The 11,707-nt window shown below is 49.8% G+C and overlaps 1 protein-coding gene across 2 annotated transcripts in view; it reads right to left on the reverse strand.

The window, feature by feature from the left end:
* Nucleotides 1-10,856, reverse strand: part of DPYSL2 (dihydropyrimidinase like 2) — a 53,753-nt gene extending 42,897 nt beyond the window's left edge. Inside the window, exons 1-3 of one of the 2 annotated variants that reach the window (XM_017731620.1) lie at nucleotides 10,762-10,856; nucleotides 10,520-10,673; nucleotides 9,453-9,822 (exon numbers count right to left, since the gene is read on the reverse strand). In XM_017731620.1, coding sequence (XP_017587109.1) covers nucleotides 9,453-9,803 — 351 coding nt within the window. In that variant the 5' untranslated portion in view covers nucleotides 9,804-9,822; nucleotides 10,520-10,673; nucleotides 10,762-10,856. Of the gene's footprint in view, nucleotides 1-9,452; nucleotides 9,823-10,210; nucleotides 10,296-10,519; nucleotides 10,674-10,761 lie in introns of those variants that run through there. The other variant, XM_008632445.2, reaches the window with a different exon arrangement.
* Nucleotides 10,857-11,707: the final 851 nt, after the last annotated feature.

The raw sequence follows: 11,707 nt of genomic DNA on the forward strand, positions 1-11,707 counted from the left end.
CACCCGGTCCCCCGCTCCCACCCAACCGCTTCCTGGAGGCCCCGAAGCTGCAGCGTTGGGCGGGGCAGCCGCGGGTCTCTGCGAAATGACCCCCCCCCGTTTTATTCCCCGCCGGGGCTGCGAGATTCCCTGGGAGGAGCGGGAATGATCCCTCCATCCCTGGGGGTGCGGACACTCCCCTGTATCCACCGCCGGGGCTGCCCCCCCGGGGGGAGAGGGGACGACCTCACTATTGCCGGGGGTGCGGGCACTCCCATGCATCCTCCGCTGAGGCTGCACCCCATCCCGGGAGGAGCGGGAACGCCCCCTCCATCCCTGGGGATGATTCCCTGGGAGGAGCGGGAATGATCCCTCCATCCCTGGGGGTGCGGACACTCCCCTGTATCCACCGCCGGGGCTGCCCCCCCGGGGGGAGAGGGGACGACCTCACTATTGCCGGGGGTGCGGGCACTCCCATGCATCCTCCGCTGAGGCTGCACCCCATCCCGGGAGGAGCGGGAACGCCCCCTCCATCCCTGGGGATGCAGACACCCCCATCCATGCCCTGCTGGAGCTGCGAGCCCCCCGGAGGAGCGAAAAGGACCTCCCTATTGGCGGGGTTGCGGACACCCCCATTCATCCCCCGCCGGGTCTGCAGCCCCCGGGAACGACCCCCCCCATTTCCGGGGCTGCGGACACCCCACCATCCGAGCCCCCCCACCGGCAGAACGGAGGATGCCCGATGGGGAAGTCGCTGCTTTCGATCTTCTTTGTCCCACCCCACCCTTTCTGGCGCTCCCAGTTAGCTAACTGGGAGGAGGCGGGGGTGTGGAAATGAAGATTTGAAGCCACTCCCGACGCTTTGGTTTCTTAGTCTGCCTTCTCTCACACCTCGTCCAGAAAATCCAGCCCGGATGCAAGCCCCAGAGACACCTCTGGTCACTAACCTGGAGCTTTAGGGCCAGGGAAATGTGGGCTCAGAACTACGCACCCGGGCGTGGGGATCCTCTCTGGTCCCTCGGGCCATTCCTTACTACTCCAGTGCTGCCAACTCTGTGTTCCATGTTTCAGTCACACTTGGAGTCTTAATTTCTCAGTCCCTGAACTCCATAAGCTGGTACTTCAAGGAAAGAAATGCATTAAATGGCATAAATATCTCCTCATTGTTTACAGTGCACTTGTCCCAGTGCAGGGAAGGGAGGTGGGATCCCTGCCCAGGCAGGTTCCTCTGACATCAGCTGTGCTGTGTGCGTACAACACATTTCTTGGAGAACTCGAAGCCATGAATTACCTTCGCAAATCAATTAACTCAATGCCACAAAATAACTTCTGCTTGAAGGTTATAACTGATAATTAACAACCAAAGACTTACCTTCTTCCCTCACTCATGAGGAATTCCACATCGCACAAACTGCAGCTTTGCCTGCCACGAAATTGTGATCTCTACATACCCAAACACACTGTGCAGAGCCAGTTAAGAAATGAAACCTTTGCTCTGGGAGAGCAATAAATCATTAAAAAGACAACATCTGTTCAAACAGACCCCTATCAGGACCTTTTATGTTCATTTCTTCACAGGAAGCTCTAAGGAAAATAGCGAAGGAGTTTTTCCCAGGTATAGGTAGGACATCACACAACACTTAAAGAGCTGATATGTGAATCAGTTAATATCCAATTAGCCACAAATGAAAAAGTGGCTCATTATGACAGTGGCAAAATGGTTAATTTCTCAGACTGTAGGGCTTTATTTTGATTTAATGATTAGAATAGACAACCCTAAATGAGTTATCCTGACCCTCTGATGTGTGCTGGAAGAAGTTTTGAAACCTCAGCATATTTTTGTTCAGAACATGGCAGCAAGAATCTACATCAGGTCTCTAAATTTAGACAGTGCAACTGTTCCTTTTTTTCTCTTTGATGCTCGTTTTCCTCCTCGGTTTCATATCTGAATGGTTCCATGTCTTTTTTTGCACGTAGCAGAGTACCAGAGAGGAATCACACACTGGCCAAGGGTTGGGAGCTGGCACCCAGGCCTTGGGCAGTGGATCACTAACACACCTAGAGCCCATCTCATCTGCCCAAACACAAGTATTGCAATTTTTTTTTTTTTTAATGAGGCTCCTTACTGCATGTGGGCTTAATTCAGAGCAGCAGTTCTTGAATGTTAATTATTCCATAATCATATATTCCATAACTTGGATCCAGCAGTGACTAGGGTCAGAAAGCAATAACCAATCTCCAGGTGACACTTAGCTTATCTTTCTCATCACCTTGTTGCAAGAACCTAAGTAGTACAGAATGAAATAAATACAGAGATTAAAGGGCTGGAAAGCCACAGTTGTTGAAGAGGCAACATCTACAGAGCACCAAAACTTTAAAGCTTCCATGGTTTAGGACCAGAACTGAGCTCCCAAATGTGTCCTTTAGCAGCATTACACCACACCAATATGCCCCAATTTTCTTTGCTTTTAGCAATGAGCTAAAAGGTTGTCAAAATACGTAATTTAAAAATTAATGTAGTTGCAAACTGGCTTATTTAGCCTGCCTAAAGACAGGTGAGGAATGGAAATTGCCTGTTGTATAAACACACACGAGGGCAGGTGATCAGGAGGGGAGGAGAAGAGCTAATGGACAATGTTGGGATGAGAACAAGCGGGAAACAGTCTGGAATTACTGAGGTGCATCCTGCTCTTTTTAGACGGTTCTGATAGAGCTTGGAGCAATCTGGTCCAGTGGAAGGTGTCCCTGCCCATGGCAGAGGTTGGAACTGGATGAGCTTTAAGGTTCTTTCCAACCCAAACCATTCCATGATTCTCTAAGTAATTCCCCAGGTAAATCTCTAGTTTCTGCATAAATTCCCCCACAAGTTGAATGAAGAAAAGTAACTATGTATGAAATGTTCAGGGGCAGGAGTTGGGTCCTTTGTTAAAAGAAGAGAATTGAACTTCCTCCTTAAATCCTGGCAGAGCTGGATCCAGCCCAGCTGCCCTACAGCAGTGCCAGGATATTGTGGGAAGTGACGGGATTCTGGATAATGCTGATGCACTTTGTCTTCCACAGGTCTACTAATGCACACAGAGGGCTGAGCAGGCTACAGTTAAAGGTGCCACATTAATGAGCACTGCCTAAGCAATGCTAATAAAGGGAAGGACAAGAGTATCCCTGACCCATCCTCAGGCTTCAGATATTTGGGGGAAATATTGGCCAGGATCATCCTCAGCCATTCCTGCCCAGCTGCTGCAGCATTTCTTGTGAGGCTCTTGGCAGCAAAAACTTATTTCATGTTAAAGGAGCAAATACATGTCTAAATTTATATCCTGGAAAGGTCTGGAGGGAAAATGGCACCGGAATATGAGAATCTCTGTGCAGTGATAATCTATGCTAAAATCATCAAAATAAATCTATGCTGAAATAAATCAGCACAAGCATCAGTGGAAATCAATTTATACCAGCTCTGAATCTTAACTCACAGATTCTGTGAACTACCATAAAGCACTTGGCAAAGAATTTTATTCCCACTGTGGAGTTACTGAATGGTTGGGAAAAGAAGTATTAAAAAGATTTTCTTCCTCTGTGGAATTTTAGTGTAATGGCAACAAAGCCCACAGAATTTCTGCAACACCCAGTTGCTTTCACTCCAATACTTAAAGGTGTGTCCACAAGGGCATTTTGCCATGAAATTAAAAACCCTGCAAATGGAAGCATCCATTTTAAAACTTAATGAAAAGAGAGATCAGAGATGGATTTAAATAAACTGGGCCAAAAGAGCTTTTAGGAGTTCACCCATCAGGCCCTAATTTTCAGTCATGATCCTGCCAATGCCAATTGTTGCATCAGCTCCGACTCTCAACGATTTTAAAGGAGTTTTCCATGGATCCAGCAACCTCCTGCATCCTAGGAAGTGTTGGAAGGATTAAATCCAGGCTGATACATGGCAGGATGAGTTATATATCTGTCCTCCCCAAAAGATGGTGAAAGAACTGTCCATTATTAATCACTATAAATTAAATTACTGTTATACTTGACCACAGGCATCTCTTGTTTTATTATCTTACAGGAGAAAATTAAAATTAAGAAATGACCATGAGGGTCAAACATGTTACTATGAGGAGGTAAAAATCATACAGCTTCTCAGAGAAACAGCCTGATTTTTTTTGCATACAGACTAGACAGACTATTTTGTGAGGGGAAGATTCACTTTCTAGCCACACAAACAGGTCGATCAAAATGTACATTCGATCTGCAAATTAAAATTAACTTCCAATTGATTTTGCTTCTTTTAATAGCCCGAGAACCCTTTAGGAGGTTCAAAAACGTCATTTTAAGAAAGCTGTTAGTGTTGGAGTGTGTTTCTTAGAGGAAATGTCCTGAGCACCATGATATGAATTGTCCTTAAACAAGCCGAGCAGAGTTAATTCCCCATCATGTACCCGGGAATGAGCCAGGCTCTCTTCAGGGTTCTAGACAGGGATTGCTCTGTCAGGGGTTGTACAATTCACAGAAAAAATGTGCTGTTCTCTCCAAACTGCTCACAGCCACATCCTGCCCTGACCTGCACTACAGCTAAATGCAGAACTTCTGGAACAAAGGCATGGGACATTCAGGCCTCGCTGTCACTGCCTCTCCCTTTCATCCTCTGGCACCTCCAGGCCTGTGGGAACCATGGGTAGGGGCTAAGAAATGCCTATTTTCAGTGATTTGCACAGTTTTTTACCATTATAATCCCTTTTCCTTCCCCAAAAACCTATAGGGCAAAGCATCAGGCTCTCAGCCACTGCTATCCCTGCTTGTGCCGGCCAGCTTTGCCTTCCTCTGAGATGGAGGATGATCATGACTCAGGGAAAAAATGGAATTTTGACCTCTCTTCTCCCACCCTGAGATTCATTCCTGCACTCTGGTAGGGGATCACAGAACAGGACATTGATAATCACACACAAATGCAAAGAGGTTTGGGTTTGGGTGGTTTCCTGCTCCCAAATGCTTTTAAGCTAAGAGAGTTCATGAGAACACCCACCCCCAACCCCATCTGAGCTTTGCTGACAACGTCATTTCCCAACTTTAAAACAACATCCCAGCAGATACACCCAGACTTGATGTGCCACAAGACAGATGGGTGCTACAGGGAGTCAAAGCCCTGCAGGTAAAAGACTTCAGGCAGACCCTAAATGACTGCCCAGCACCTACTAACCAGATGGGGCCTGTTAAATGATGGCCAGGGCGGTGATGTAAGGGCGGCACACCAAACTGCCACTCCCATGTGCCAGGAATTGCATTTATGCCTTGGGGTAAAACCTGTATCAGCTCTAAGCTGAGCAGGGAGTCCTGGCTCCAAGTGTTTAAATTTTCCCCTCAAATCTTTAACCCAGATAATACATTGGCCCTGTATCAAGGCCCCTTGCTCATTCCTGCATGAAAATGTGGTATTGGTAAATTCTGCACATAAAACCACTCCACAAGACATCCACTGGATGTATGGAACATCAGCTGTGCAGAATGATGGCTTTGAGAAGAAGTTGAGAGGACTTTGGCATTTCTGCTCCTCACTGTTAGTTTTTTTTCCACAAACCATCCTGACCCACTGGAAGAGCATGCAAGCCATCCTCCCTGATTATTTTGTGAGCAATGATTATCGAAACAAGGCTAGAAAAATTGCAGGCATTGTAACAAATTAAACTCAGGACTGCATTTCCAGCTGTCTGGAACAGCTCCTTTGTTTTAGACAACAGTTCCATTAATGTTCCAGAGTCTGTGATTATTTGAGCTCTCAACAATATCCTGTTTTCATTATTTCTCTCCAGGAATGAACAACCATGATCCTGAGAGCTTTGAGGTTTTAGGAGAAAGTCCAGTCATGTCCCAAGCTTCATGACAGTGTTTTGCAAGTGAGTCCTCTCCTGTCAATTCTAAAATAAAAACATTTTCCTACTCTCTGTTTTTTCATTTTTGTTATTTGTTACAATAGGCTTTGTTGGTTCAGACCAGCAGTTTACACACAGTGCTCTGTGCTTCCCAGAGGGCCAGGAACTGTTTTAAGAGAGGTAAAAAAGGGATGTAAAGGCACACAGGGAAACACCTGAACTACTGGAGTAAGAACAAGATGGCAAATGAAGGAGAGATCTGGGATCCCAGGGCTTGTACTGGTGTTGAAGAGTCTGAGCAGCTACTCAGGCTCTCTCTACAAACCGGATTAAAGCCCTTGTGATCTCTCTCGCAATTAAACCTTGCTTTTCTCTATAGATGTTCCCTAAAATACTGTCTCTGTCCCAAAAATGTCAACAGGTGAGAAAGACAGAAAGAATAGCAATTACAGATATGAGAAAGTCTGTGAAATAAAAAGGAGTGACCCAGCTCAAGCAATCAATGGCCAAAGTTTTTCAAACCCTAGATAAATGCCTCTCTCTCAAGACTGGTCATGTAAGGAAAAGGGAAATATTGCCCTGGGATGCCATTCCAGCTCTGGGACCAGGAACTTTCCAGCTTCTGCCCTGACTACAAAGCAGAGCTGATGGGCAACAGAGCTGGGGAAGGGGCTGGAGCCCCAGGAGAGGCTGAGGGAGCTGGGAAGGGGCTCAGCCTGGAGCAAAGGAGGCTCAGGGGGGACCTTGTGGCTCTGCACAAGTCCCTGACAGGAGGGGGCAGCCGGGGGGGTCGGGCTCTGCTCGCAGGGAGCAGGGACAGGAGGAGAGGGAACGGCCTCAGGCTGGGCCAGGGGAGGCTCAGGGTGGACACCAGTGGGAATTTCCTCATGGAAAGGGTGGCCAGGCCTTGGAATTGCCCAGGGAGGTTTGGAGTGCCCGTCCCTGGGGGTGTCCAAGGAAGGGCTGGAGGTGGCACTCAGGGCTCTTGGCTGGGGACAAGGTGGGGATCGGTCACCGGTCGGACTCGATGGTCTGAGAGGGATTTTCCAACCTGGATCATCCTGTGGGTAAATCCCACTGCAGGAAATGATCTTGCAGGTGCACAGCAGCTCCTGAGAGCTAGGCCAAGGATCTCGTGCCTCATTTAAGGAATCCCGTATCTGAAGACGCCGTTCTTGGCACACCCCAGTGCTGGGGTCAGGGCCTCGGAGCACTGAACCAGCAGCTCCAGAACCAGCCAGGAACAGCCCAAACAGGGAAGATGAGAAAGTTCAGATGGGAAATAGAAGCACAGTCAGTTCTCCAAGGCCTGGCAGCTGGAAGCAGCAGAGCTTGGCTCCAAGCTGAGCTGCAGACCTGTTGAATTGGCTGCTAGAACTGAGGCCGAGCCTTCCTGGTGCCTCCAGAGATGATCTTAACACTGAATTATGAGGCAGCACAGCCCAGGGGCAACACATGATAGATGGCTACAGAATGTCCCAGGCAGGACAGATACTGAGAGATTTGATTGCCCTTATCTTGTCCCCCAGAACAATATATTGCTATTTAATGTAGAATAATTACATCCCCCTTTTTATCCTCTTGACAGTTGAGACCTCAAAGAAAAATATAAAAAATAGCTTGTCCATGTTGCTTTGTTAACTATTTCAAAGGGGATTAAGACAAGATCTTTCTATAAGTGACAGAAAGGATGACTGTGTTTTAAATCCATAAAACCGATTTTAACTGCTGAGGATTTAACCATTGATTCAAGCTATGGGTGCAGTCAGCTGGAAAGCCAAAGCTAAAACATTCCTGCAATAAATTCCCAATCCACAGTATAACATTTATCCCAAGAGATTGCACTTACCCCAATGCTCACCACCCCTCACAACACGATCCATTGGCATCAGTGTTAAGTAAAGCTAATGAGAAACAACTTAAATGTTTTGTACCATCCCATTATTTCATCCCCTCAGTTAACATTTAGACAATAATATTAAAAAATAGAACCAAAAAACACACTTTAAAAAAAATGTTATTAATATTGTTGGTGGATTCTGATTTTTCACAATGGTGTACTTAAGTTTTTATTATACTTTTTTTTCTTAATCAGAAAATAATCGATCTCTTTAATGTATAGCCTGCTTATACTTATGTCCCACAGGACATCAAATTGTCCAAAATTAGCTCTTAAAGTGTCCTGAATTGCAGAACCTTTGACTCCCCAGGATGAAAAAGCCCTTTATTCTTGAAATGCACCTTGATTTGTCCAACAAGACAAATAAATCATGGAAAGTTACTCCATTAGTAGCCACTCCAGCATGGTCAGAGCAAACCTCAGGCATCTGTAGTGGCAAACTTTTGTTTGGGTTTGGGAAGCTAGGTTTGGAGCAGCATGGAGCACATCCTCCTCCTCCTCCTCATTGGGGCTGGTGTGTGGGAATTCTGAAAATCTGGGCCTGCCTTTGTGAGCTCCTTCTGACAGCAGTGGTTCACATGTGGAAATATGGCTGGTCACTGCAGCAGGGGCTGATTTGGGGTGGATGAGCCTCTATTTTATAACCAATAAATTTTATTAATTCCTATTTCTATATTACCTCCAGTAACACTTCATGTTTGTGAAAGCAGGAGAAAGTGGTGAACAAGCCCATATTCTGAATTCCAGGCAGACTTCTGCCCAGCGTACACAATCCGTACCAGTATTAAAAATCAGAAGGCACATCCTAGAAACAGCTTACAGAAGAAAGGGCTGCTCTAAACCCACTGGGAGACTACTCAGAGAAACTCCTGCCCTATGCCAGGAGTTTAGCAGGCTGCTGGTGGGTACTTCATTCATTAATTTCTGCTCTTCCAGCCTCTGCACAGGAGCCAGCATTGTCAGAGGCGTTCACTGAGTATTTCCTGGCTCACAGCTGAATAAAACTGGTTCAAATTGATTTACAGAGGAAAGCAGATGGGCATGGTCAGCCAGACCCATGGGTTTAGTGGGTTTTGCCTCTGGAAGAGGATGGGCTTTATTACACCCCGACAAACCCAGAGAATGAGAAATATCTGCAGGAGTCTTAAAAACCTGGGTTGCTACGAGGATGCCACATTCCTGTGAAAGTCCCTGATCTTCCCGAGTCAAAAATTCCCACTAAAGCCAGCGGCCCTGCTGAAAATTGGCATTGAAATGCAGCTCTCAGGGGTCACTCCGGCGCCTGTCCTCCCCTGGCAGCAGGGGTAGGAGCACCCCCCTGGAAGAAGCCTGCAGGGGTTTGACCCCGGTAGGTGCAAGCTCATCGATGCTCTTTTGCTCACAATCGCGTTTCTGTTCCGTGAGCTGCATTCCCTGCCTGGGTGGGGCATTTCCCTGCCCTCGTGCTTGGGGAATCGCCTAAGAAACAAAAAAGTCGCTGTTTCTCCCAAAACAGGAGGGCAGGGCGGGGTGTTTGTGGGTGCGGAGGGGGGGCCGCCTTTTTTCTTGTGCCCCCCTCTCGCACACCTGCAGAGAGCACACGGACAGCATTCGAGCTCTGGAGGGGAGGTTCTGCCAGAGATGCTGCTGCCGCGCCGTCCTCTCTGCAGCCTATCGCCTGCTCGAGTTCACCTCACACAATATATATCTATATATATCTCTATATATGCACCCACCTTGTCATTCAGGTTCTGCAGCGCCTCCTTCCCCGTGGCACTCCTGATCTCCACCTTCCTCCCGAATTCAACAGATGGTTCCCCTCCCTTCCCGCTCTGCCTGGAATAGACGGACGGAGCATCCGGACCCAGGTGGGCAACATCCTTCTGCTTTGCCACGACTTTGTTACATCCGCGGCCCACCGAGAGCGAGTCGAAGTCGATGGTCTTGTTCTCCAGGGAGCCTTCCACCGGGCAGAACATGCCACAGAATTTCTGCCGGGGCTTGGGACTGCCCGAGCCCAGGTTTTTGAAGAAGGCTGGCACTTCTTCTTCCTCTCCCTGCCGCCCGTTCTGCTTCCTCTCAGCCATGGCTGGGGTGGTCTCCCTGCTAAGGGGGAATAACAACAGCGGTAACCAGGAGGATCCTGCACACACACACACAGACACACACACACGCGGGGAGAGGAGAGGTGGGGGAAAAAAAAGGAAAGCGATAGGAAAGAGATGGATCTGGGTCCTAGAGATACGGCAACATCAACTGCAAAGGGCTGTGCCCGGCAGGGCCCCTGCCCCCATCGGCACCAGCCAGCCTGTGGCTCGCTCTGTCTCTTTGATGCAGCGCAAAGTTGAGGCAAGGATGGGGCAGATCCTGCTGCAATTAAGGGAGGAGGCTTCAAGTTCCCAGCATCCAGATGGGGAGGGAGGGAAAAGGAGAGAGAAGGAGAGGAAAAAAAAATTAAAAAATAATTAAAAAAAAAAAAAAAAAAAAAACTCACTCTGCAGCAGAAACTGAGGACTGCTCCGGAAGTGATGCGAGTGGTGAATTGGCAAATGGACTCGATCAGGTTGGAGCAACAGCCCCCATCACACCCACCCTCTCCCCCTCCCCTTCCCCGGCGTGCGGCTCTCGCTGTTCCAGGGAGGCTGATGGGGTCCGGGCACCTCCTCCCCCCCGGCTGCTCCCCTTCCCCGGGCAGGGCAGAAAGGGGCTCTGCCTCCGTGCCTCCCTTCCTCCCACCAGCCTGTCCCCTGCCTCCCCCAGCCTAGCAATGGTGGAGTGCTCCCGGAATCCCATTGTTCCTCACTTTTCCCAACACCGCGGAGCCGGAGGGCGGGAGCAGCTGGGATCGCGGCTGGGTCAGTGGGGCTGCAGGAGCAGAACGCTGACTCAGCTTCCTGGGGTTTGGGGCATCGTTGGTGCAGACCCTCTTCAGGGGGGAAAAGGGCTGATTGATGGCACTGGAGAGAGGATGAGAAAGAGAGACAGATGGGTGAGGGGTGTGAGAAACGGGGGAGAGATGAAAACGAGCTGGCAACAAGGACTTACCTTCAGGAGCTGAAATTAGTGACCTTGCGAGTCAATTAAGCCTCTGCAGCGCCAGGAGACCCCGGTTTCTCCCTGCGGGGGATGAGGGGAGGCAGCCAAAGGCGGCTCCGGCTGAGAGCAGGTTTCTAGAGGAGGAGACAGAGCAGCCCCGTGCGCTCCTGCCCGTGGTGACAGCGCCCCTGCGACGGGGCCGAGGGGAGGTGGGGGAGATGGGGGCAAAGGGGAGATGGGGCAAGGAGAGGTGGGGGCAGAGAGGAGATGGGGGCAAAGAAGAAGTGGGGGACGGAGAGCAGATGGGGGCAGAGCGAGGGTGGGGAGCAGAGCGGAGACAGAGTGCGAGGAGAGATGGGGCGCAGAGGAGATGGGGAAGAGGGAAGATGGGGCGCAGAGAGGGGACGAGGTCAAGGGGGAGACGGGGCCCGGGCTGGGCCCGGGCCGGCCACCGGCGCTGTCCCTTCAGCACCAGCCGCGCCCGGCCCGGGGCGGGTCAGAGCCCGCCGGGCTCTCGCTGCCCAGTGCAGCCCCTTCGCTGCTGGGCTCCGACCCAGCGCCTGCTCCGCCTGTCTGGCATCCTCTGGGACTTATTCCCCGGGGTTTGTACCTAAACGAGCCGCTCCAGGGCCGGCGGGGTGGAGGGAGGGCGGGGGTCATTCCCAAAGGGTTGGTTCGGGCAGAGTCCACCAGACCCTGCGAGCCTGGGAGACCCTGGGGACGTGGGAGCAGAGCCAGCCTGGTCACAAAGGTAGGAAGTGCGGCACACAATCGGTCGAGCGTGTCTGTCTCCACCTGATAATATGTTTTTCACGTGTGATTTGGGGCCCTCAGGATAATCCAGATGCAATATTCGTGCGGGCCAAACCCAATGGCCAGGCTGGTTATTGCCATGCATTATTCATTGATAGGCATCTTTGCACGTGCATACATTAATTGTTAATTGAGAGGCATC

This window comes from Corvus brachyrhynchos, unplaced genomic scaffold, assembly GCF_000691975.1.
Source record: "Corvus brachyrhynchos isolate BGI_N302 unplaced genomic scaffold, ASM69197v1 scaffold150, whole genome shotgun sequence".
NCBI lineage: Eukaryota > Metazoa > Chordata > Aves > Passeriformes > Corvidae > Corvus > Corvus brachyrhynchos.